At 40.7% G+C, this 27,363-nt stretch overlaps 1 protein-coding gene across 2 annotated transcripts; it reads left to right on the plus strand.

Moving 5' to 3' along the window:
- On the plus strand, positions 1–22,624 carry Spdl1 (spindle apparatus coiled-coil protein 1). Of its 2 annotated transcripts, none has more exons than XM_041676232.1 (12): positions 1–166; positions 1,583–1,757; positions 7,439–7,615; positions 9,413–9,610; positions 10,154–10,303; positions 10,384–10,482; positions 10,565–10,675; positions 11,812–11,952; positions 13,201–13,310; positions 13,787–13,974; positions 18,683–19,022; positions 21,818–22,624. In XM_041676232.1, the coding sequence occupies exons 2-12, from the start codon at positions 1,602–1,604 to the stop codon at positions 21,963–21,965; spliced, it is 1,818 nt and encodes a 605-aa protein (XP_041532166.1). In that variant the 5' UTR covers positions 1–166; positions 1,583–1,601; the 3' UTR covers positions 21,966–22,624. The 2 variants fall into 2 exon arrangements, with proteins under 2 accessions (XP_041532166.1, XP_041532167.1); XM_041676233.1 differs by having other exon boundaries at positions 1,586–1,757.
- Positions 22,625–27,363: the final 4,739 nt, after the last annotated feature.

Genomic DNA, 27,363 nt, shown 5'->3' on the forward strand with positions numbered 1-27,363 from the left:
TCCCGGCACTTAGTTAGCTCTGGTTCAGCTGAATAAACAGGACGGCTTTTGTGTGTGTGTGTGTGTGTGTGTGTGTGCTGAGGCGGATGTAGCGACACGAATCCGGGCGCCCGGTGCTTTCTGGACAAGCCTCTGGTTGCGGCAGCCGGGAAGCGTGAGCTGAGAGGTAAGGGCGAGCGGCGGGAGGGGAGAACCGGGCGTCCGCCAGTGGAACGCCTGCTCTCCCGGAACCTGAGTTCTCAGGAGCCGCCTTCCGGTCCGGTGTAGTTTTCGGTCGGACCGGCTAACTGCCCGCTCTGCTGCCGATAAAGAAGGGTGCTGGGTGGGCTTCATGAATTCGGTGACCTTGAGTCTGAGCTCTTTAGTACCCGTTACCCCTAGCCAGTGATGCAGCCCGAATTAACATGCTGCAAAATGTAACAAACACACAATGAGTTCTCACAGTAGCGTCTCATTTTGTTTTACAATGATTCGAGTGTGCAATGGTAACATTTTGAATGTATCGGGTTAAATGTTTTCCAGCGTGCTTAGTTTTGAAGTTGTGGCCCGCAGAAAGTTTAAAACCGCATTTGGCTCACATGGTATTTCTGTTGATGCCCAGTCAGCTGTGTTATCTATCAGCTGTGATGCATCTAGTTAAGAGGCTTTTTATTATTCCGATAGATAAAAGATGTTTACAAACCTTACTTTGTGCAGTGGGTCTGTGGTGGAAGTGGGCTTAGAACTTAGGTAGCGCATCCACAGACCTTCCCGTTACTTTAATGACTTACGCAGGTTGTGTTTTGGAGAGGTTGGACAGAAAAGTGGTTAGAACATCAGGCTTCGGAGCTCCGCTTTGATTTCTGGGTCGTTTACCCACAACCTTGTGTCACCTACCATTCTCCCTCAAATCTATTCTAGTCATACTTTCATCCCACTTCTACCGGAACAGCTCATGGGCCAGTGATCTGCATATTTGAAATCCAGTGGGCAGTTTCCAAGTTCTCACCTACTTTGACTTAGCACCATTTGCCATGATTGTTCATTCCCACATCCTGAAGGAATTTTGATTATTAACTTCCAGAACATTGTATACCCTTGACTTCGCATATACTTCAAGGATCATACCTGAGAGTGCCCTATGGTCTTCTTTCATAACAGAATTTAGTTCTGGGTCTTGTGAAAAATTATGCTTATCTTCTAATGAAAAGAAATATTTTTTAAAAAAAATAATAAAAGAAATCTTACTGGGTGGTGGTGGCACACAACTTTAATCCCAGCACTGGGGAGGCTGAGGCAGGAGGATCTCTGTGAGTTTGAGGCCATCCTGGTCTACAGAATGAGTTCCAGGACAGCCAGCGCTATACGAAAAGAAAAACTCTGTCTCACCCCGTCCCCCAGTCATATTGACTTTGCCATCACAATTTTTGTAGTATTCAGCGATTTCTCAATACCTACTGTGCTATTGTTGATTAGAGGTATCATCTTACAAGTCAGGAATAGAATCTAAAAACCCTTTCATTTTATATGACAGTATGTGTTTCTTCTCTTGCTCTGATATCACTACATTTAGTTCCAAGTTCAGTAAATTTTCTCTTTACAGTAGACTGAAAACAGAAAGCATGGAGAGAGAGATCACAGATCTTCGAAGCAAACTCAAAGAGTGTGAAAAGGAGCGACTGAAAGCTGCACAGTATGGCTTACAGCTCTTGGAGAGGCAAACTGAACTGCAGAATCAATTGGATAAATGTCATGAAGAAATGATGACCGTTACTGAGGTAGGATCTGCACACCTGTTAACAAGGATGTGCTTGGGGACTACAAACTTGTTTTGTCTAACAACTATTTATTCTTTTTTGAAGACCTAAGTCTTCTGCTAGGACAGAGTTGAGAAAGAAAATGAACTAAATGAATTTCCAGGCTTCTTTCCAACAGTGTGCTCTGAGTTTGAAAAGTCAAATAATGCTTTCTCCTTTTGTGTTGCATTTATTGCCAGGTTTTGTTTAGTCTACGCTCTACTTACGTGACTTCACTTTTTCTCTGGTTCTAAACATCTAGATACTCCATGGCATCGCACCAAGCCTTTAGTTCTGCCTGAAGACTAAATTAGTGCATTCAAGTACCTGCCATTAACGGACATCTCAAGCTTGATACAAGAAGAACAACTCGTTCCTTGTCTGCTAACTGAATGGTCTCTTGCTTTAGTAAATGGACTGGCATTCATCCAGTTGCTTAAGCCTGAAGTCAGGAAGGCCCACATTCTATCCATCAACAAATCTAAGGACTCATTTAGTTAGGGTTTCTATTTCTGTGATAAAGCATTATGATCGAAAACAACTTGGGGAGAAAAGGGTTGATTTCATCTTACAACTCATAGTCCATCATCCAGAGAAGTCAGGGCAGGAGCCTAGAGTAGGAACTGGTGCAGAGGCCTTGGAGGAGGGCTACTCAGTGGCTTGGTCAGCCTGTTTTCTGGTACTATCTGAGACCACATGCCTGGAGTGGCACGGCCCACAGTGACATGAGCACTCTGATATTAATTATTAATCAAGAAAATGCCTCACAGACTTACCTACAGGTCAATCCTGTGGAGGCATTTTTTTTCAGCTAAGATCCCCAATCCCCTTTTTCCAGATATGTCTAGGTTTGTGTTCAATTGACTTAAAAGAAAAAAAAAAACTAGCACAGCCAAAGCATCTGCCTGGGATGCTGCTGCTCTACCCAGCCCACGGCCATCTGTCCACTGACCTACTGCTGCAGCCTTCTAACGGGTGCCACCATCCACATTACCATCATACCATTCATGTTGCACACATCCAAGTGGTCGTGATATCGTTTCTTTCCTTCTGGAAACCTTATGGGGCTTTCTGATACGTTGTCAATAGAATCTGAGCTCTTTGCTTGGGTATAGACTTCTGTGCATTGGCCTCTGCCTGACTCGTCACCCCTTTTCAAACCACTTTGCTTCAGTCTTTCCTATACTGATTTTATACTAGTTGTTCTTTCCTGTGGAGTGACTCATCCCCATGCTTCTTGATTCCATGCTCTCAGCCTCAGACTCAGTTAAATGTCATGTCAGCAGAGCTAACACTGACTGTGTAGTATAAAGTCCAAACTTGCTCTTAAGTCTCTGGAGTGCTGATTGTCTCCAGAGATGCAAACTGCAAGAAAGGAAACTTTGTCTACTCTTATTCTCTGATATTTTTAGAATGACTAAGTCAGTTTAATACTAAATGCTTGGTATTTTAAATTTGAATCTCAGAAGTTTAAATATAACAGGTAAAAAAAAAAATCACTAATGGCAGTTGTCATTTTTCCAAGTACTGCTGTTCTTGATAATCACTTAGTGCCAAATTATAAGACAAAGATTGCAGACCTCAGAGTAGAAATAAAGTCATGTTGCACAACTGTTTTAAAAATACCTAACCAAACTTAGATTTCCTTTAAAAATAAAAGAATTGGGGAGAGGAGCAATATAAATAATTCCAGCCATTTTTTTCTTAATTTAATTGAATTTTATTTATCTTATTTTTGTTTTATTTTAATGTTTTGAAGTTTTTCTACAATATATTTTGATCATGTTCTTTATCCACTCCCCAACTCTTCCCTGATCCTCTCCACCCGCGCACCCAACTTCATGTTTTTTCTCTCTTTAAAAAACAAACAACACCTACCATGGAGTTCAGTTTGTGTTGGCTGACTACTCCTGGGGATGTATGGGTCGTGTCCTAGAATGTGACTGATAAACCTATTGTCGCTCCACTGCAGAAACTGATTTTCCCTCTTCAGCAGCTGTCAGTTGCATATATAGCTTCCTGGCTCGGGGTAGGACTCTGTGCCCTCCTCCCTTCCTCTGTGGTGGAATTTTGTCTGCCTGGAATTTATAAAGGTCTTGTACGCACTGTCACAGTCTCTGGGAGTTCCTATGTGAGTTCATCTGCCCTACTGCATCTGAAAAATGTTGTTTCCTTGAAGTCACCTACTACCTCTGGCTCTTCAAGGCTTTCTGCCCCTTCTTCCAAATGGATCTCTGAACCTTGAGGAGAGGGGTGTGATATAAGACATCCCATTTAGGACTGAACATTCCAAAGTCTCTTGTTCCCTTTGTTAATTCCCATTTACTGTAAGAACTTCACTGATGAGTGTTGATGATATCTTGAACTATGGGTTTTGCAGTAGGTGATTAAGCATTGTTCCATTGCTGTGTTCATTTAGCAGAATAGTAATTGTAGGTTTCCTCTAGGGCCTATGACCTATCTAGCCTCAGGCTCTTGGCCTCATTGACAGTGTCAGATATGGATTTCATCTTGTAGAAGGGAATGGGAGGGCTCAAATCTAAGTAAAAAGACCGGTGATTATTCCCCTAACATTCAAGCCACTATTGAACCCATAGGCCTAACTTGTAAGCAGGTCATTAAATTGTGGCTCACACGGTGTGTAGCTGGGTGAGACTGTTATTACTTTTCTCCTCTGGTGTTGTACGTAGCACTTTTCAACTCTGTGAACACTAACCAGTAGGATGAAACTTCTAGCCGAACACCAGCTAGATTTCTCCATGTCTGGTCTTAAGACAAGTTGTGGAGGGTAACCAGTAGCACTGGTAATAATACCCTATAATTGTTGAGGAGCCCATTGGCCAACAGCACAAAAACATGTAACCCATTCCTAATGTTAGGTTTTACTTGGTAGTATATGATGTCTGATTTGGGTATTGCACCTGCCCCCAGTTACATGGTAACATCAATTAAACTCCTTTCATGGATGTATGCATTTCAGGATGCGTTTGCAGTCATTTCTTTCAAATGTGTTGTCTCTTGCCATAATCTCTTCTCTACCCTACCTTGTCTTATTTTTTTTCCAAAAGTCATTTAGAAGGAATTATACCTTTTTAAACCTTAGCATGTTTTCAATCTTTGATTATTTTGTAAATGGTTTTTAGCAAACAACACTTTGAAAGTAATAGTTGATTCAGTATTTTTCCTTTTTTTACCCATTCTACTGTTTTTTTTCAAGGCATTATATAAGGAAGAGCATTTGGTTATCCAACAGTAATGCTTACTGGTAGCATCTGAGTGCCAGTGAAGCGTCCCTGTTTTGTCTTTCTTTGAATAGGGCTTGATAGACCATCATGCTGTGGGTTTTTTTATCCTTCTTAATAGTGAACTGAAGCAATTGCTATACCTCCAGCCTGGACATTAACATTCTTCCCCCTACTGTACTTGTACGTTGAACAGTACAGTTATCCATAAATAATACATGGAAAATTCCATATATAATTTATAAAGCCACAGTGATTGTGTCCTGTTGGGGACACGAATCACTGTCCAGGAGACAATGAAGTAGATGATGCTCCTGTAACACTATGTCATTGTGCCTTACACTGGCCACACTTCGCCTTGTCACATGGCTACTAAACTGTTTAACATCATAAGAACAGTTAGATTTTGAGAGTAAAATGACACATATCTTTTAATTGTTCTTTTTTTTTTTTTTTTTTGGATTTTTCGAGACAGGGTTTCTCCCTAGCTTTTTGGTTCCTGTCCTGAAACTAGCTCTTGTAGACCAGGCTGGCCTCGAACTCACAGAGATCCGCCTGCCTCTGCCCCCTGAGTGCTGGGATTAAAGGCGTGCGCCACCACCGCCCGGCTTTAATTGCTCTTTTTATTATTGTTTATATCATTAATTTCCCACTGTGTCAAATTTAAAATTAAATTTTGTCAGGATAAAGACTATAGATAGTGGGAGGTGCGTGGTATTTGTAGGGTTTGGTACTCTTTAGGATCCAGGCATCAGGGTGGGGTTCTGGAACAAACTCAGGCAGCTAAGATGCAAATGACATCTGAAGCTGTACTGGAGTTTGGATGTCTGGCACGATGATTGTTGGACATGTGTCCCTTATATTCTGTGCATCACAGCATCTGGCATCCAAGAGTGTTTCCTGCTGCTGCTTTGGAAATCTGTTTATACATCTTTCCCTTAGAAAGGCTCCTCTTCAAAGTTCTCCCTTGTTCCACTGTGCGGCATCTGTTGCCATCTGGACATTATACACTGCCCCTTATCTCTTAGTCATGGTGATTCACGCTCTCATAAAACATTCCATCCGATAGATAATGCCATAGTGGTAAATCTACTCAGTTGTTGGTAAAATAAGTGTTATATTAGTCAGAATTATGGCACGCACTTGAGAAGAACTCTTAGCCTCATGGAGTCTGTGTGTTGGACACTTTGATTTAGGAGTGTGGTAAGTGCACACTTGTGGAAGGCACAAACATGAGAGGTTTTCTTTGAGTCACTTTAGTCAGAGCTCTGCGGGATTCTTTGCATCATATTAAGTAGAATTAAATGTCTCCTTGGTCCTCTGTATAGTGTTTGGCAGGATCTAGTTCTTAAAAAAAAAAAAAAGCCTCCTCTTAGCCTGCCCTTGTGGATTCTACACTAATCTTGAGGTTAGTGCCATGTTTTATCTCTTAATGGGTTTGTGACCTGGCACGTTTGCATGGAATGGACAGTTGTTGGGAGGATGGCTGAGTGTCTCTGTGAGGTGGTTACAGTGTTTCTGGTCTTGTGCTACCAAATGTCCCTTTATTTTTTCTTGTTGTCTCTCAAGTGGATTTTAAATTTTGTAAAGATTCTGATACTGTGCTATATTAAAGGTAAGGTAACTTTCCTAATAATCAGTAAATTCCTAGTTTTTGATTAGCTTGAGATAAGACTTGCTTGCTACCTTGATGGTTGATGTTTAGCCAGGGGCAAGACTTTTTTAGAAAAGCCTTATCACTCATCAGTATGAGGGTTCATTGCATTTGGAATCCAGAGAATGCTCCCTCCATTACCACCTCCACTGCTGGCGTTCAAGGCACCAGAGACCACAGATTGGAAAGCAGAAGTTGGTCATTTGCCGGGGCCAGGACTTTCCTTCTTCCAGCTTGAGTGTTTTGAGACCACTGCAGTCTCCAAATACACCTTTTAGGGTTCATTAAGACTGATTAGCAGCAGGGTTGGGCCCCTGGCTCATTTGGTGAAATACTTACCTGAGCATAGTTTTCAGAACCCATACTGAAAAAGCCCATATGATGATGCACACTGATAACTTCCAGTGCAGGAGAGGCGGAGAGATGGGTGGGTCCCTGGGACGCAGTTAGTTGGCAATTCCACCTGGCCTACTTGACAGGCAGGTTCTAGGTCAGTGAGTGACTCTGTCCCAAAAATAAGATTGCCTGAGGAACAACATCTGAGGTTGTTGCCCGGACTACACTTACACGCATAAACGTGTGCTTCTCCACATGAAAATGCATGTAACCCCACCCCCAACCCAAGACAGTAAAAACTGATTAACTACAGTATTCCCAATTTGACAAGTGGTTGTTATTTGGATAGCAAATAACGGTTGTGAACCAGCTTAAGATGCTAACTAATATCTAATGATTAAAATTTTGTATGCATCTAAATGTGTTTTCAGGGTTACAACCAGGAGAAGTACGCCCTTCAAAGAGAAGTTGAGCTCAAGAATCGGATGTTAGAAAGTTTGAGCTGTGAGTGTGAAGCTGTGAAACAACAACAGAAAGCGCAGCTGGAGCAGCTAGAGATGCAGCTACACAGAAGCCACAGGCAGGAAGTGAATGACCTGAAAAATAAGGTTTGCATCTGTGTGTCAGAGCGAAAATATCCTGTGTTTGTAAGGCTATCTCTAAGTACTGGGTGGGGGTGGGGGTGGGGGAGGGCAGAGGAGTTGCTTAAATACTAATGGCCAAAAATAAGTTTTCCCTATCTTAATGTTCAAGTGGAAACACTGAGAAATAAGCTATCAAAGGAATTTGTATACATACTAGCCTGCTAAGGACATGAAATTGCTAATTATTTAAATTTGGTATCTGAATATTTGTATTCATAATATTGGTGACCAGTAAGGCCTTCTTATTGGCTGTGTGTTCACCTTGTAAGATAAGTGACTAGTTCTGTAGCCATCCCTGCCGTTAGTCATGTGCTGCTACTCTGCACACAAACCGGTGCTTCAGAGGTGAAACTTCATATGTGTTTATGGAAGGAAAAATGTGGACGATCCAGCTCTCAAAAGGACTTTGTGAAGGAGGTAACCTTATCTCCATTATGACAGACAACGATGCCAGTGGCTAGGTGAACTAAAGAGATTGAACAAAATAAGAACTAGAAATTGTTAGCCACTATTTGAACTAAAGCCCGGTACTGAGTTCGTGTCCATGGTCTAGTGATTCCTTATATCCTGGCTCCATTGTAAACACAGAGTGAGCAGCTGTGCAGTGAACACCCGTTCACTCTCAGAACCCCAGCTGCCCTGGGCCTTCAGTTTGCCGCTAAGAAATCCAGGGCTCTGCTTATGCTTCTCTTCAGATGGAGCTTGTACCCTGATTTTCTTTTCCAGATCCTACTCTATGAAAAATTTTAAAGATTTTTTTATGCCCTATTTTCTCAGAAGTCTGTTTTTCAATTTTTAATATTTTGTATGTCTTTTAGTATTCTTCATGTCTGTTTCCACCTATAATTTTTCATTAAACTACAATATATTTTTGAATATATATTTTGAATAATGGTATCAGCAAAATCATATCTAAGTAAGTACGCTTTTGTGTAATACAGAATCATCTTGCCTGTGGCTCTGACAACTAGTAATCCTATTTGTAGCTAATCCGATTTGAGATGTGGATAACTGGAAAAGATATATTCTTATTTTTCATTCCTCCATGGATTTAGCAGTAGCCCTAATTTCCTAAGTAGATATGATAGAGGAAATATTTAGGACTAAGTTAAGCAAAGATAATAATCAAAATGGCCTTTTTATAGAAGAAAGAGAAAATTTTTACAAAAATGGTATTGCCAACAGTCTCAAATCATTTGCTTTAAAATTCTCAAGGTTTGCTCATTATCTTTTTCTTATTTCTCACATTTAATCTGTTGTTGAATCCCAAGAAGTTGATCTATAAAATCTCATGGTAGCTCTTGTCCCTGTAGTCCAGACCGTCATCACGCTACTGTGGTTACCCAGGTTACCCGCTTGAATCATTGTTACCCAGGCCTCTTCAGGGCTCGGGAGGAGGCATACTTCCCATTATATACAGCTGCCTTGTGGTTAGCTATACCACCTTCAGTTGCTTCTAAGAAAACCAGGTCTACTTGGATGACTAGTGCAGGTTATGCCTGAATTTGTAAAACAATATAGGTCTTTGTTTAAAAGACACTTGGCAGGTGAGAGATGTTTAGCTTGCAACCCAAGACCCTGTGTTCAGTTCCCAGCACTGTGGGTGGGGCTGTCACTTAGATCCAGTGAGTTTCTGTAGAGGAGAATCTGGAAAATCAGGTATAAACTCTAAATACAGCTTCAGGAAGGAAAGTTCAAAGAAAGCTCAAGGACCCTTGAGTTCAGAGGTTGTGACTCTTTCTTTCTCTTTTCCTGGTTTAGTTAGAGAAACTGAAAGTGGAATTAGATGAAGCGAGGTTAAGTGAGAAGCAGCTGAAGCAGAAGCTGGACCACCAGGAGGAAGTTCTCGCCCACAAATCTGAAGAGCTCCGGCTAATATCTGAGCAGCGCATGCTCAATAGCATGTCTTCGGAGGTGCTGGCTCTTCAGATTGAGCTAACTGAGATGGAAGGTGTGAAGGTAATTTATATCTCAGGTGTTTTCTCGTTTCTCATTAGAATAGTTCTGCGTGTTCTTGTAGTTGTTCTTAAGAACAGTTTGAGGACTGAGCTCGTTGTTTACCATAACCAAAAAGCACTCTGCAGAGTTTTCATGTGGATTAATTCATTCATAAAATAGTTTTCTATTTTAATGACTACTTAAGGCATATTTTATATTATGGAAACTCTGGAGTCATTTATAGGCTTTTATTTTGACACTAGTTGAGTTATAAAAGCCCGATATACAATGTTAGCACAGTGGAAATTAAAATGCTTGTCACTATAGATTTTTCATTTCAATTGTGGATAATTAAAACAAAATTCAAAGGAAAAGGAGACAGTTTCCAAGGTATTTTCATTGGCTCTCTGCTAAAAAAAAATCATTAACTAAAAACCTTTTAAAATATACTTGGCAACCTCTGGATGGCTTTGTTTTAATGTGAGGTGGGAAGTAATAGAGTGAATGGACCAACTGTGTGTAAGAGATTAGTCAAGAGAACCCTTGCTGTGTTCCTGTTGGTAGACTGCTCTCCAAGAAGAGGTGAACGAGCTGCAGTACAAACAAGAACAACTAGAATGTGCCAATGCTTCCTTAATGCACCGGGTAGACCGGCTTCAAGAAGAAAAGGAGGAGCGAGAGAAGGAAGTGGTGTCGTATTCTAAGGCCTTAGAGGTATGGTGAAGGTGTTGTCAGACGCAGTTGTTAGTGCCCTCTTACTGCCCTCTGCTGGCGAAACTCTCTTTTCCATCCAGAAAGCTCGCGTAGAAAATCAAGATCTTCAGGTGCAGTTGAGTCACGCACTTCAGCAAGCCTTGGATCCCAATAGTAAAGGCAACTCCCTGTTTGCAGAGGTACTTGCAAGTGTTCTCATGACCAAATTGACGAAACCGGCATTTCATTTACTACAAGAACAAGCACGTTAATGTCTTCCAGGTGGATGATCGAAGGGTGGCTATGGAACGCCAGCTCAACTCTATGAAAGTCAAATACCAGTCACTGAAGAAGCACAATGCATTCACCAGAGAGCAGATGAACAAAATGAAGGTATGGATTCATCGCCAGTAAAGGCTTTAATCTGCGTTGTCTTAGCAGATATATACAGGAAACTGATGTCCTTCAGAAAGTATACTTATGTGATTGTTTGTAGAATTGCGTGATTCTTTATTTTATATTAGAAAGCACCTCGGGAAGGCAGCTGCAAATTGCTTTAGTGGTTCCTCACTGACACCAGGTAGATAGTCTTCTTGTCCAATTGGAATGAGAAAAAGATTTTTTTATTTTTATTTTTTGTGCATAGCATGTTCCTGAGCATAACGCCGTTTCCTACTTCATCTAGACTTAGCTCTCTGCTACGTCTCATACAAAGGCTTCTTTTTTATTGACATCTGTACTGCTCATGGCCTCTTATCTCTGCAGCTCAGTAAGCCAAGTTGGGCCGTCTGCATCGTAAGGTTCTTTTGTCTTTGTTTCCTCATTCTTATTAAGTGAGAGGTCACGGAGGTGCTCAGAGCAGTGAGGAGGCCACAGTCCTGGCTGTTCCAGTCCTTTGGATCTGACCCATCCTCCCACGGGCCCGAGGCTGCTAAGGTAGTAATAGATTGCTAGAAAGGCTCCCTCATTTTCCTCCCTAAGTGTTTTACCAAAGAAATAAGGAACTTCAGTAATTAAACGTGGGAGTTACATGAGCTCCTTGAGGTGGGTAATAGTTTTCATGTGTAAATGGGAAGGTGATAGCCATTCCTGCCTCTTAGAGTTGTTCTGGACTAACATGGAGTAAACACTTACCCGTCCTTGTAGTTAATTTCTGTGAGTAACTTAACAATTTCCTCACTTATTTATAAATTTTAGAAACCCCCTGTAGACCCATAGTCTTAATTCAAGTGATGAGTAGCAGGCGATGTTTGGCCAGGCTCATGTACCGTCTAAATGGCATGTAGTTCCATGTCCATTTCACAGCACATAAATAGTTAATGTTAAAGACTTCAGATACCATAAAAGTAGTCAAAATAGTACTTGAAAGATATCCACAACAAAACGTTTGATGCAAATGTTTTCAGATTATGAGATGAAAAAGAATTATTTACTTTCTGGGTTGAATTCAAATCAGTGAAGCACAAAACAGGAATTATCCAGAAATATGCTTACCAGGATTTTGATTTTGGGGGTGATTGTTTTTCTAGTTACAAATCTCCACACTGCTGAGGATGAGGGGGTCTCAAACTGAGTTGGAGCAGCAGGAACGGTTGTTTGCCATGTTGGAACAGAAGAATGGTGAAATAAAACACCTTTTAGGTGAAATTAAAAATCTGGAGAAATTTAAGGTAAATGTAGCATCTTTTCAAAACATAGAGCCAAAGTTTGAATTGAATGTCTCTATGTTTTTAGCTTCTGTAGTTTATTATGCAATTAACCTCCAGTTTCGGTACCAGTTTACCCAATATGTATTTTTTTGAACTCACGGCAGTCTAACCTCAGTCTTGTATATAGAATGTGAAGTCAGTCCTGGCATCATTTGTTAAATTCGGCCCCAGTGAGATGGCAGGTTTAATACATAACAAGTTTCTATTTGTGCGTGAATCTTTCGACAGTATCTGTGTATTGGTTGACCTTTGTTTGTTTGTGTTACAGAGGTTTTGGAATATATGATTTTTATTTTTAGACTTTAGTTCCCCTAATTTTTCTTCATAGTGTTCTGGTTGTTTTTACATGTTTGCTTTTCTCTTATCTGATGCACACATGCACACACACCAGAAAGAACTATTTGGTGTTGTTTTGTAAGATTATATTACACTTATAAATTTTCAGATTTTTTTAATTACCTTAGGGAGCATTAGTGTCCTTTCATTAAGCTTCTAATGAAAGATTCGAGTTTATATAAGTAGCAGATTTTATAAATGTTAATGATCCCTTAAGTATTCTGTATTGTGGTCATTAGTTTATCATTAAATATTAACTTTTACTTTCATTTCTTAGAAAACTGTTGAAAAGGTAGCAATTTTGTTAAATGTATAGTGTATTATGGGGCGGTGGTGTGCCTACATTAGCTGAGCACTGTACTTTGAAACGTACATTTACAGTCAGGAAAAGTTGGGTTTTTGCAGTCTCTAAAATTGTTTGCTAAATTTTAAACACATTTACGCCCTGCCTCAGAGAAATAGAAAGAATTTCCTTCAGTATTGGGGATGGGGGAGTACCAAAGGTAACACCAAGGGTTTTCTCTCCATGTTTTCCACTTTATAACTTTTCTCTGAAGTCCAGAATTGAACCAGAAGTCATTGCTTCTTCCATTCTAAAAGCTAGGAGGGGGAACTGTGGGAATGGTGTGGTTGAGAGCCTTAGTTTTGTAATTAAACATGTGTTATTTTATGCCTGTGTCACATTGATCCATTTTGATTATTTGAAAAGAGAACTGCTTAGTCTTCCTACTCCAGAAGGTAGGTGAGTTAAGAGTGTGGTTCTTAGCTTGATGACTGTAAATTAGTCAGTTTCTACTTAGTGATGGTTGCTGCTGTTACAGCAAACCTAGTGTGTTGTCTGCTCTGTGTAATAAGAGTTTCTGTTTTCGTTAGACCTTATATGAAAGTATGGAATCTAAGCCTTCCACATCAGCCAGCTCTTGTTCTCTAGAAGACAGCACCTACTATGCAGATTTACTTCAACTAAAGCTTGATAAGTTAAAGTAAGTGTTTGGAATCGTGAATAAAAGATGAAGGGTTTGCTTGCTTATAAGAGTATTACTGACTCATTTTTTTATTTGTTTTTAATTGTCAAAAAAAAATCTCCGGAAGAATGTCAATAAAAATATCCTTGTGTAGCATGAGTTTATATAAAATATGCATTTCTTTTGTGCTTAGCATTCAGATTGGTAAGTGAAAAGAACTCTTAGATTCTCCATCAAAATTCAAGAATAAATTTCATGTAATTTAAAACTTGAATATATGCATGTGTGCATTTTGGAAAAAATATTTTCTCTGTTTTTTTTTTTAAAGAATCCATGAAATTCTTGGGGGCGGGCATTGCATTGTTAAGACTTTATTGTTTCTTTTATTGCTAAAATCTCAGAGAAATGCCTTTATAATACACGAGATTTATTCTACCATGCTTGTACTGTGTGTTATTTTAATATTCTTTAATCATTCTTTTCTGTTCCTGTAGCAAAGAAAACGAAAGCACAAAAGGCGAGCTATCCATACAGAGAATGAAGGCGCTGTTTGAGAGCCAGCGGGCCCTGGATATTGAGCGGAAACTGTTTGCGAATGAAAGACACCTGCAGCTTTCAGAAAGTGAAAACATAAAACTGAGAGCCAAGTTAGATGAATTAAAGCTGAAGTACGAACCTGAAGGTGTGCTGCGTAGGCTTTCGCCTTTCAAATCATTATTAGCTCTGAGAGACTAAGACATGTTTTGTAGCTTTTTACCAATGTCGTTATAAACTAAACTGCGACCCTGTGTCTGGAGTAAAGGTTAGCTCTCAGATGTGTAAGGAAATTACAACTGGTTGCATGAATATAACAATGTTCTCTCTCAGGATATCTGGGTTCATACTGAACAGCAAGAACTTGAGTTTCTCCGCTTGAAGATTATAGCATCTTATGGTGTCCGAGAGAGCTTTGAAATTATTTTGAGAAAGGGTCTCACTCTGCAACCCAGGCTGGTGTCACACTCCTGACCTTTACTCTGCTTCCTGAGTGGGGTCATGGATGCATATGACCAGCACAGGTCAGAGTTTCATCTTGTTGAAGCCTCTGATACTGGGTGTTAGACTAGCTAAGTTTGTTTATAGTAGAACTAAGCAAGACTCCTCCCTCCTTCCCTCCTTCCCCCTCCCTGCCCCCATGAATCTCCGGAGGAGCATTCCAGGACTGATGCAGCACTGTACATGTTAGGATTCAGGCTCTTTAGTTCTTGTCTGCTGCCATTCCATTGACCCTGTGTCCTCGGGACCCATCACCAGAAAGGCAAAGAAGATGTAGTCTTGATCTCAAGGGCTGTCTATGTTTCCAACTCCATATGGAAAGTTCTATTTGTTTTTCTTCTGACACATTTATAGGGTACAATGTGGTGCTGTCATTCATGTGTATTGTAGAGTGATCAAGGTAATTAATGTTTATCACTTTAGTCATATCTCAGAACTACTTATGGTTTAAGTTTAGTATCTTAAACTTTTACCCTTTCTTTGTTGTGAGAACTTTCAAACTTCCTCTGTCTGGAATTCCCAGTGTGTTGTTGACTATAGTCGTCATGCCTTTAGAGCTCCCAGGTGAACGAGACCACATCATGTTTGTCTTTTAAACAGGTATTTGTTATTACTGTGTGTGAGCCTGCACATGTGTGTGATGTGTGCTTGGTTCTCTTCTGTCTCTGTGTAGTTCCTGGAGCTTGAACTTGTGATTTCTTTCATTGTTTCCTTTGCTGTTACAGAAGTTTTCGTTTTAATATGATCCATTTTTTTCTTTTAATTTTTTACTTTTGCTTTTATTGCTTGTTGTGCATTTCAAAGTCTTCTCTAAAAGTCCTCACTAGAGTAGTGTAGCACTGGCTCTTTTCTCCTAGTAGTTTTAGATATTATGTTTAGTGAGTAACCCATTTTTAGCTGACTTCGTTTCCTGTGAGAGATGAGGTGTTTAGTAATTAGCGTGTAGTCGCCAGTTCTCTTGGCTCTATTGATGAGGGAATTGTCCTTTCCCTGTTACGTGTTTTGACTTTGTGGACACACAAGCTGTGTGTCAAAGGATTGGTTAATTCCTCGGCTCTCTGTTCGGCTCCATTGATCAGAGTTCTCCCTATTGTTAACAGGTTTCCTTGGGGTGAGAAAAGATATTTGACGGGGCCTTAGTTTGGGGTTGCATCAAAACAAATGTTTGTATGTTTTTGTTCAGACTTGTTTTTTTTTTCTAACATGTGATCTTCATATGCAGTAGAGAAGAGTGCATTCTACAGCTGTTGGATAGAATGTCCTATATGTTTCTCTTAGCTCCATTTGAAGTCTGGAGTGTACTTTAAACCCAGAGTGTCTGCTGATTTTTCTGTCTGGGTGATTTTCCATTGTTGTAAGTGGGCGTTGGCATCCCCAGATGTCACTGTCTCTGCTGTCTCTCTAATACAGAGAGATGTATTGATGTTTGTTTGGTGTGTTTGTGTGTGTGTATCTGTGTGTGTGTGTGTGTGTGCGCGTGCGCACGCGCGCGCGCTCACGTGCTACAGACTCAGTTTGGGGCCCCTTTATCATTCTTTACTGTCCTGGTTTCATAGTTTTGATGTGAAGTGTATTTGACTTGACATAAATATCTCACTTTTCTTCCGGGCTGCAAGTAGATTGCATTTTCCACTCATTGATTTCCAGCCTCTGCATATCCTTGCAGATGAGATGAGTTTCACATCGGCAGCATCCTCTGTTCCTGTTCTTGTAATCCCTTTAGCCATTCACTGTCTTTTAATTAGATAATGTACCCCATCTGCATCCAGAGTAATTACTGGTAATTAAGAACTTGGTGCTGCTGTATTTCCAGTTTTCTGATAGGCCTTTTCTTCCTTTCTTTCCCCCCTCCAGACTTCGGTGCTGAGAGGTGTTTCTCAGTCACTATATTTGTTTTCAGTTATAATTACCACACACTTATAAAGAACTATACTGAGCTAAAGTGTGACAATTTTGAATACTAAGGCAAAAAGGAAAAATACCTCCTCTTAGCTCCATTTCTCCCATTGCTTTGAGTTTTGATGTCAAAATTCAAGCCTTTTTATGTTTCCTATCCCTTAACTATTGATTATAATTGTTCCTTTGTTAGTGTTGTTTTTATATCTTCCTGTTCAGTCCATAGGGGGCTATATGACTATTATGTCTGAATATTTAGATTTTCTCTGATTGTTTCAGGTTTCAAACATCAGATGCCACTCCTCCCCCCAAAATGTATTTATTTTTATGTGTATGGGCATTTTGTCTCTGCATGTATGTCTTCACATGCCTGGTGCATGCAGAGGTCAGAAGAGGACATCAGATGCCCTGGAGCTGGTGTTAAGGACAGTTGTGAGCCACTATGTGGTTGCTGGGAATTGAACTCAGGTCCTCTGGAAGAGCAGCCAGGGCTCTTGACCACTGAGCCATTCTTACTGTTACTCCGGCCCAGTATCTCTTGTAAGACAGGTCTAGTCACAGTGAATTCAGCTTTTCTTAGGGAACGGTGTCCATCTTCCATTTCCAAAGATCTCCTTTGACTGGCAGCTCTTTCCCTTCGTCACTCTGAAGTCTGCTGCCAGGGGCATTGCTGCTCCTTACCACCCCCATGCTGCTCTCAGAGTGTTCTTTGTCCTTTGAGAGTTTGACTCTTTGGGTTGGGTCTGATCAAACTTTTGACCTTTCCACAGGAAGGTCGTTTCTTCCTGGGTTTATAAAGCTTTCTGTTCTTCATTTGAATAGACTTTGTACCTTTTGTCATAGTCTAGTTCTCTCTTGGTACCAGCGACGTAGCTTTTCCTTTGGATGGTGTCTCATAAAACCGCTGAAGCTTTCTTTCTTCCTCCTCAGTCATTTTCTTTTTCTTGTTTTCAAAGCGCCTGTCTTCAGACTCACTAATTCTCTACTCTGATCGGTCAGTCCTGTTGTTGATATCTTATAATTAACTTTTTATTTACTATATTTTTTTTACTTACATTTTTTATTTTCTGCATCTGGTTTGCATGTTTTAAGCTCTTTGCTCCTCAAACTATTTATTCCCATACATGTCTTTAGTTCTGTCATTGGCACCTTGCTTTGCCATTTTTAAAACCCTCCTTCCTTGATTTTCTTAGTCCCCATCTCTGGATTGATGAACTAGGTGTTTGTTATTATATTCCTTGCCATCTGTGTTTTCCTGTGACTTCTATTTCATTGTTTTGGGGTGGGTTTTTGTTGTTGTCGGTGGTGGTGGTGGGTTATGGTTTATTTGTTTTTTGCAATTCTCAGCATACCAACTTCTTATATTCCGCTTCAGCATTTAGAGGGCACTTTCAGCACAGGTTAACTGTCAGTTTTGTGATAGCTCTGTGACTTATCCACCTGGGTGGGTCCATGGACAGCCCTAAGGAGACACCTAGGACATGTGGGAGAGCCAGTCCCACGCTCAAGTCCAAGGGCCACGCTCACTGTGCCTCCAGCAGTATGGGGCCCTTACACAGTCTGGACTATTTGGCAGGGATGAAGGGCCTTGCAAGATCTGGATATTAACTCCTGTTTGCCTGTTTCTTGTTCTTTGCTGACTTGGAGTAGAATAGCCCCCCGGTAGTCTCCCTTGTGGGCCAGTGCAGGAGTGAAACTCCACATAGTGAGTCAGGATGATAGGAAAGTCAAATGTTCCCCTCTGTGAGTCTCTCAGCATAGCCCCTGAATTCTGTACATAATGCTCTAGTGGCTTGGTGAAGGAGATCACAGTCACAGAGGCCCTTTCGTAGCTCAGTCGCTGTGTGTGTGTGTTCCAGAGTCTTTACCATCTTGCTTTTGTATTTTGGTTTCCTGAGCTCTTTGAGGTGTTTTTGAGTACATGGAAGGATAACTGATGGAAATACAGATTCTACCATCTTCTTTCACCATTCATCTTGGATTTATTTATTTATTTATTTACATTTATTTAATTTTGAGACAGACTCTCATTATGTAGTCCTGGCTATCCTGGAATTCATTGTATAGACTGGATTGATCTCTGCCTAACTTTCTTCGAGATCATCTGTGGGAACTATAGTGAGTCTCACCACTAGGGGGAGGTTGTTGACCATAGATTTTTTTATAGTTTCTAAAAGATTCTTTTTTGTGTGCTTTTTCTCTTTTGTGATTCCAATATGCTCCCCTGATTAAGAATTATCCATTATAAATTTCAAAGATCTGCCAACCCAACAAAGAACACAGTGTTGGGGGGTCAGGGTGATTCAGAGGATCAGTGCAAAAGAAAGGGGGGCATGCTAATCTGAAAGCAGAAGTGCGAGCAGGAGCCCCCCCTTTCTTTGCTATAGTACTTCAGACCTTGGGTTGTGTATTTGTTTTTATTAAATGGGCATGCATTTTAATAAGCTTTTTCTTCTCAGAGAAAATTGAAGTACCTGTGCTCAAAAAGAGGCGTGAGGTGCTGCCATTGGATGTAACCGCCCCAGAAGAGACACCTGCTGCCAGTGCCATCGGGGAAGTTTCTAGACTGCCGCTTCAGAGAGAGGAGAAAGAGTCCTGCCTCAGTAGCTTAAGTGGTAGCGCTGTGCAGATAGGACCGCTGGCCTCTTCGGCCATTCAGCCAGCTAGCCTCTCTCCTCACAAGAGTCCGCCTCAGGAGACGCAGCCAGAGACGGAGAAGAAATGTGTAAAGCTCATGGATGGTCCAGGCAGTGCTGAGGCCTTACGTGAACAGAGTGGGAACACCCCCAGCTCCCCCAGGTCAGTGTGTCCTTCTGCCTGGCCGCCAACAGCCTTCAACATCTTTCCTCTCTCACTGCCTGAACTGTGCCGTGCTGCTCTGTCTGTTTTCCTGGCCGTGTGTGCGCTGTAAGACTGCATTTGATCTGTCTTCCTTTGGTTATTCTCAGAGCATCAGGAAGACTAAGGTGACTGTAGGAGGGAAGGGCAATGGATGGCAAGTGACGCTAGGCAGTTACACTTCCTTAGTCCATGAAAACAGCACAGCACAGCACACCTGAGGGTTTTGCTGAATGGAGGAAATGCGCTGTTGTTTTTCTCTCAGTTCAGGAGTAGCCATGAAAGAAAAACTTTCTCAAAGGACCTTTCAGTAGTCTAAGGCATTTAGACTTAAATTTTTGGTAAGGCCAGGTAAAAGTTTTTATGGTTTTTGATATCTATACTAAGCTTCAGAAATAGGCTTTGATGCCTGCTTGATATTTTTAAATATCAAAGCTAATTAATTTTATTGTTTATTCCCAAACTTCAAAGCTTGCAGTTTCTGTGTAGTTGGGTTTGTGATGGAAAGAGAAAGTGTCAGGTGGCGCAAGAAGGAGCCAGCGTTCGAAGGGCTCTGTCTTTCGAGAAAGCAAAGCTGATAGAGATAGACAGTAAAAGAGTGAATGGCGCGTTGGCAGCCGAAGGTCCGGATCTGTACAGCAGGATGACGTGCAGGACAGTAGCTGTTGTGGAACTGGCCTAGACGTCCAGCAGCACAGGCATGGGTGAAGGACGCGTGGTTTATACACAGCGGAACTCTGTCAGCCATGGAGGCAGCAAAGCCGGGTAATCCGGAGGAAGAGGAATGCAAACGGAGACAAGCATGCTAAGCTGATTAGGCCAGTCTGAGTTATAGTGCGTGTTTCTCTCATTTGTGGCTCCCAGACTTTTTTTTTTAATATTTATTTTATTTATTTATTATGTATACAATATTCTGTCTGTGTATATGCCTGCAGGCCGGAAGAGGGCACCAGACCTCTTTACAGATGGTTGTGAGCCACCATGTGGTTGCCGGGAATTGAACTCAGGACCTTTGGAAGAGCAGGCAATGCTCTTAACCACTGAGCCATCTCTCCAGCCCCCCCCCCAGACTTTATATGTACATAAAACATGCATGTGACATGAAAATAGAAGCAAAATCATCTTTAGGGACTAATGGGAGGAAGGGATAGGCTAGAGCACATGTACCCACACACTTGTTTTTTTTTTTTTTTTTTTTTTGTTTATTTGGCTTTTTTGAGACATGGTTTCTCTGTGGTTTTGGAGCCTGTCCTGGAACTAGCTGTGTTTTAAAAAGCGATTAAAGAAGATGAAGGAGCCAAATAGTTTTAAGGAGATGGATGGTGTCTACATGCAATGCTGTGTGAAGTATTTAAAATAATGCCCTTACGCATTTAAAAATTGAGCTTGTTGGTGAGCATCTTCTCCATGAGATGAGCTAGGGCTACATTAATTAGAGTAGGTGCAGAATCAGACATTTAACTGAGATAGCAAGACAGCACATCCCATACCACAGAATTTCCTGGTACGCTTCCTATAGATTGTAAGTTCTCAGGGCTAATGAGGCATTCACCAAGAAAAAACATCAGCTGCTACTGTCGTATTATTCTGTTGAATTTCTTAAAATAATGTTTAATCTATATTGCACAAGAAGTAAACACTTGGTGTTCAAACACATACACCTTATCCCCAGCGGTTCTGGAAGGGGTTGGGCTGCTCCCTGTCGTGTGTGAAGTCCATGGGTGACAGTTGTCTCTAGGTGGTTTCTAGATGGCCACTGCATCTTGCTGTCTTTTGTCCTCGTTACCTTTTCTGCTCTTTCTTGCTGGAGAAACATTACATAATGCATGTCATTAATGGACTCAAATTGCACATTGGAAAATTTTTGTCTGCTTAAACACACACACACACACATAAGAAAATATCACAGAGTGTTTGTTTTTTAGTGTGTAAGTCCATCTACTAACTTAAAACACTTCCAACCATATGTATTGCAGGTTTAACCTAGACTCACAGTTTGAGGTTAACTTTGTCACAGAAAAGATGGCCTTTGTCAAAAACTGAAGTTCTGCACTTTCGTTATTCACTTAATGAATGTTCTTCCATCTTTTGTTTGTTTTTTTTTTTTTTTTCGAGACAAGGTTTCTCTGTCCTGGAACTCACTCTGTAGACCAGGCTGACCTAGAACTTACAGAGTTCTGCTTGCCTCTGCTTCCCGAGTGCTGGGATTAAAGGTGTGCACCACCATGCCTGGCAAGAATTTTCATTTAAACATCTCCTGTGCTATTCATTTACTGCTTGCCTGATGGAAACTCTATTTGAAGGGTTTTTGTTGTTGTTGTTTGGTTGCTTGCTTTTCTGTTTTCTTGTCTGAGACAGCCATCTACTTGGGTAGCCTGGGTTTCATGTTATTTTGTCTTGTGTTCATTAACCTTTTGTATGTGGTGTCAACCTTAAAATACTGCTTCAGCATTTTGAATTTTGTACTTGGTGTTCTTATGATGTGTATCTCATTTTACCTAATACTTTAACTCAGGCATTGTTTGACCTTTTTTTCAGATTTAAGGATATTTATTAAACATTTAAAAAAATTAAGCCTACAAACATTAAACATTCTTTTTAAAGTGAGTTATTTAGTATTCATAATGGAGTCTACTGTAATTTTTGCCCTGTGTACATAAGATAATGTGCCCCTTTTTGGAGGCCGATGTTACTAGGCATTTACTTCTTTTTCTTGACCATACTTGAATTCAGAATATATGCTTTAATGCTTGTAGGTTATCTGCGGAATCAAAGCGTTCAACAGAGGTGAAAGAAAGGAAAGAAACTACAAGCAAATTGGAAAAAGGAGCTTGTAAGAAATCACACACCATCATGTATGTGTCCTCAAAGTCAACCCCAGAGATGCAGTGCCCACAGCAGTAGGAGGCTGTTGCTCTGCGAGGCTTGCTGAAGATCGCGCCTGTGCACAGGATACCCTTGTGGGACATTTGCATACACCAGTGCTAAGACCTCTGTGACCAAAAACTCAGCTATCCTGTGATTCTAACCCTTCACTGACCTGTGAGTCACAGTGAACAAAACATTACCAGAGGAAATGCTTTTATTTAAACCTATTTGCTGCACTGGACCAGATTTTGAAAGTTATGTGATAAATAATGTTCCTTAAGAACTGAAAATTGGACAGTACAACATAGAAGGTATTAATTATGTTTTCCTATATACAGTTTCATGAATAAATAAAATTGTATTTTCCTTGTCTTGTAAAAATAGTGAATATAGCTTGAAAATGCATATTATTGCAAAATATTTTAAAGGGTTAAAGCACCTATATTCATATATATAATTTAAATTTTCATGACTCAAACTAAATAATAATTTTGAAACTTAAAATTGCAGTAATTTCTCCCATTTGTATTTTCTTAATTCTATATAAACAAGAATGTTAATGAAAGAGAATGAGAAGAAAAATGAGCGTCAAGGATTCTTATTTACTGGTAACATAATTGTACATATATTTTTGCTTATCTGTTATGTAACATATATAACTACATGTACATACACATATAGCAAAATATACTGGATTCTAGTATTACCAAGTTGTTTTCTTTAAGTGATTATAGGTTTGTTGATACCTTAATTTTCTATGGGTGAGTTAGGACTCTTCAGAAAACCAGCAAGGTGTGTATAGAGAGCGAAGAGAAGATTTCGTCTCGAGAATTAGCTCCCAGGCTGTAAGTCTAAATACACAGTGGGGATTGGCAAGCTGGAGAAGAGATAAGCATGACAGTTGGCCTTTCTGTTGTGTTGGCATTCCATTTTATTTAGTATTCTAATTAGGCTTCTCTGAGCCTTTTTGTCAGTCTTAAAGATATTTATCATACATTTAAGTTTTTTTAAGCCTTATCACAAATCACATTCATGCTTTCTACATGTCCTCCAGGTGAATCCCAGAGACCTAGTGCCCACAAAGAATACTCAGTGGATTGGGAGGTCCACCTACAGCAGGCAGTCTGCTTTACTTTTCATCCCAAAACACACAAATAATGCTTGACCCTGTCCTTAGGCACATTGAGTAGGCATAAAATAAAGACAACGAGAATCTATCTTAAATAAGTCTATTAAAATATGTTAGGTAAGAGCAAAACGCCTCTAGCATCCAAATAGATAATAAACTTGCTTATTTTAATTTGCAGAAACTGTACTTTACAAAATTAGAATATTCATGTTCAATATCTCACAAAAACAAAATACCCAAAGGCACTAGGTTAAATAACAATTTCAACCTGAGGATAGTATCAAATTAGAGTCCATGTTTAAATGCACGTGAGAGAAGTGTACTTTGGCTTCTTTCAACACTCTTTTAGCTGGGTTTCTGTTGCAACAATAGGACATGATAACCAAAAGCGACTTGGAGAGGAAAGGATTTATTTCAGCTTACAGTTCCACACTACAGTCTACCATTTACTGTTGCTATAGGAGAGAAATTTGGAAGCAGGAGCTGACTCAGAAGCCATGGAGGAGTGCTGCCTATTGGCTTGTTGCTGGAGGCTTTCTCAGCCTGCTTTTCTAAGGTACCTTTCCTAAGGCACCCAGGGGTAAGCTGGACCCTCCCACATCAATCAATAAAATGCACTGTGGGCCAGTCTGTGGGGCCATTTTCTCTATTGACTCTGACTTGTGTCAAGTTGACATAAAGCCAATCAGCACACATACAGCTCTTATCTGAACATCTTCAGACACAACACAGACGCCCCCAGAGCTCACCATTAAATAGATGGGAAGTGACAGCTGTAGTGCCGGAATTCGTTATCCCATACGCCAGGCGATCTCTGTGTGTGAGTTACTACGTTTCGCTGGACATCTGCCAACTAGGTGCGATAGTTATCCCCATGTTGATGATAAGAAATGTTGACCAAGACTGTGAAAGCTTGCTTGTCTAAGGATTTAAGTGGTAACAATGAGAACAATTAGACAACAATAGAATGGAGTCCTGGAGAAGCAAGCGGCCTAGACTTTTGAAGATTCCTAAGACATGGAGAAAATGGTATCACAGGAGAACATTCAGAGAGTGAGTGTGAAACATTTTTTCTGGACAATTTAATAACGTGTATGTGATGTATGGGGAGCTCTGCCTGCCTCCCCATGAAACCCAACAATTCTCTCCTACTTTGTGTGTGTATGTGACACACTGAGTTTAATTAGAATTGTGTGTATGAATATGGGTGGGGGCTAATTTACTGAAGCATGAGCAATGTGTGGCTACACCACTGAAGAAAATGATTCCTCCTCCTCCCAGTGGCCACTAACATCACTGAGGGGTGGGGCCTTAAGAGCCAATCCTCCATGATGAGACGTCAACAGGCCCAATCCAGGGCAGGTCTTGTGCATGTAACCCCAGCCATGTCTAGTCTGCAGCCCTCCTCCCCATCCTCCAGCTATTACACTCTTTATGCCCCATCTTCAGAAAATGTTACCAGAGCCTCGAAATGGGTCCTAATGCCCTATTGGGGGATGAACCTTCAATGGGCACCTACTCTCACCACTGCCAGTTGTGAGTCTACATTAGCCACTGCTTATTAAAAGAGATGCTTCTCTGACAACTGGTATTAGTACATGTCTGTGAATATAAGGATAGGTATTTAGAGGCAGTTGGACAGAAGTGTGCATATGAGCAGCAGTAGGGTCTGTGACATCCCCACCCATAAGTTCTTGACCAGGATTACTGAACTAGGCATGGGCTCCCTCCAGTGAGCGGTCTTCAAATCCTATCACCAAGTGACTGCTTATTCCCATAATAGTCACACCGCTATTGTACCAGTGGACATATCTTGCTCAACAAGACATTGTAACCTGAGAGGTTCCCAGCTAGGTAAGACCTTTGATGACTTTTCTTCCCCAGAAGCCTGCATAGCACCTTCGAATGCTACCAGCATGGAGAACTTCCAGCTTGATTTCATGTGTCCTGAAAGCACAGTTTGTGGTTTCTCAGCTGTGGACGGAGACTGCGCGTTTGTTCCTGGCTTCCAAGACCCGAATAATCACACAGAAAATGTATTAATTACAACACTGTTTGGCCAATAGCTCAGGCATGTTCCTAACTAGCACTTACAACTTAAGTGAACCCATTTCTATTAATCTGTGTATTGTCATGGGGCTGTGACTTGCCAGTAATGTTCTGGCGTCTTTCTCCTCCTTTGAGTCTGCCTTCTCTTTCTATATCTGTTTGGGTTTCCTGTCTGGCTTTACTCTGCTAAGCCATTGGCCAAAACAGCTTTATTCATCAACCAATTAAAGCAGTATATATACAGAAGGACATCCCACATCATTCAGCAGTAGGTTCTCACATTCAATTCTGTTGAGCAACCAACAGCAATGGCAATAGCTGGTATTGTGTGTGAGGTCTCCCTGACTCACAAGGAGACATCTTACACTTGGCACTGAGATTTTCACTTAAACCCATGGCTTCTTGGGGCAATATTACCTCGCTGCATGTTAAGCTCTCTCTATCTATAAATATATATAGATATGCGTGTATGTGTGCATGTGTTTATGTGTATACATATATATTTATTTATAAGCTCTATAGATATATATCTAAAAGCCTACTGGGAACATATTCATTTATAAGTTTTAAATTTATATTTGACATTTTATCAATACATTAACATTAATATATAATCATCATATCAATTGGTAGTTAATATATTAGTATTAATGTATTTATGTATATTTAAAAAGCTTATAAATGAATAAATTATCATTAGGTTTTTATATGTATCATCCCCATCTCCAGAAAACTCCAATCCTTGTTTAAAGACCTCCACTCCTAGTGTTTACAGCCTGTGCCTCTGGCCTGTTTCAGTCACCTATCCTCTGTAAAGACAATTAAAAGAGCCAGATTAATAGTGAAAAGCAGAAAGGGGGAATTTAGCCATTGTAAAGAGGGACAAAAAGATCTGGGGATCCCCTCTGTGGTGGTTTGAATGAGAATGGCCCCAATAGGGCTATAGATTTGAATACTTGGTCACCAGAGAGGGGCACAGTTGGAAAAGAGTTAAGAGGTGTGGCCATGTTGGAAGAAGTGTGTCACTGGGGGTGGGCTTGCCAGGCCAAGTGGCTGTTCTCTTCCTGCTGCCTGTAGATCCAGATGTAGAACTCTCATCACCTTCTCCAGCACCATGTCTGCCTGTGTGCTGACATGCTTCTCACCATGAGGATAATGAACTAAACTTCTGAAACTGTAAAGATTTGTCACTCATATTAGTTTAATAAAATGCTGATTGGCCAGTAACCAGGCAGGAAGTATATAGGCAGGGCATCCAGACTAGGAGAATTCTGGGAACAGGAAAGGCAGAGAGTCAGTCACCATCTAGATGTAGAGGAGGCAAGATGTGACTTCCTTATAGAGAAAAGGTACCAAGCCACATGGCTAAACATAGACAAGAATTATGGGTAGATATAAGTCATAAGAGCTAGTTAGTAATAAGCCTGAGCAATAGGCCGAACAGTTTATAATTAATATAGGCCTCCGTGTTTATTTGGGACTGACTGGCTGTGGGACTGGACAGAACAGAAACTTCCATCTACAATATTGCTCTCATTGGGAATTATTTTGGAATTGGAAAGGAGGAATCTCGGTTTTTAATGTTACTTATACTTTTGTTTGGGGGCTTCCATATCTTGGAGATTATTAGGTTAAGCCTCCCCCGCCCCCGCCTCTTGTTGCCTTTCTTCTTTGAGTGGATGCATTTGCAGTGTTCAGGAGAGACTAGGTTGTAGCTGCACTGAGGTGCTGGCTTCCTCTGTTAAATTGTTGTTCAGGGCACCAGGCCTCATCCCCAGTCCTGCCTTGAAAGTGGAGTACTATCTGCAACAACAGCCACTATTCATTAGGAAGCCCATTATAAAAGCGGAGTAGCAGTTGTTTCCAAAACAATCACTCCTTGAACACCAATTGTCTTAAGGTGTAAAGGGACCCTGTGTACTAATATACCAGTTATTGTGGGAAGAAAAAAACACAGAAAGCAAACACAGTTCTAGATATTAAGGTTAGGTTGCTAGAAAAGTGGGGGCATAGACAGAAGGGCAAGCAAAAGAAGCAAAAAGGGGGTGATGGTGGCAAAGATGTGGGAGTTTGTATTAAACATAGACTAAAAAAAAAAAAAGAGAGAGGTTAGAGATTGGCAGTCAGAGAGCAGAGCTGTGTCCCAGGAGGTGAGCTACAGAGACCAGTAAACTGGGGCAGCCTTTGCTTTGAGGGGGCCAAAGAAAAAGGAAAGGATATGAGAAAGGAAACGAGAAGGGGAACAAACTCCCCTTC

The sequence above is a fragment of the Microtus oregoni genome, unplaced genomic scaffold, assembly GCF_018167655.1.
Source record: "Microtus oregoni isolate MIOR12 unplaced genomic scaffold, Mior012 000027F_ref0000203, whole genome shotgun sequence".
NCBI classification, from domain to species: domain Eukaryota; kingdom Metazoa; phylum Chordata; class Mammalia; order Rodentia; family Cricetidae; genus Microtus; species Microtus oregoni.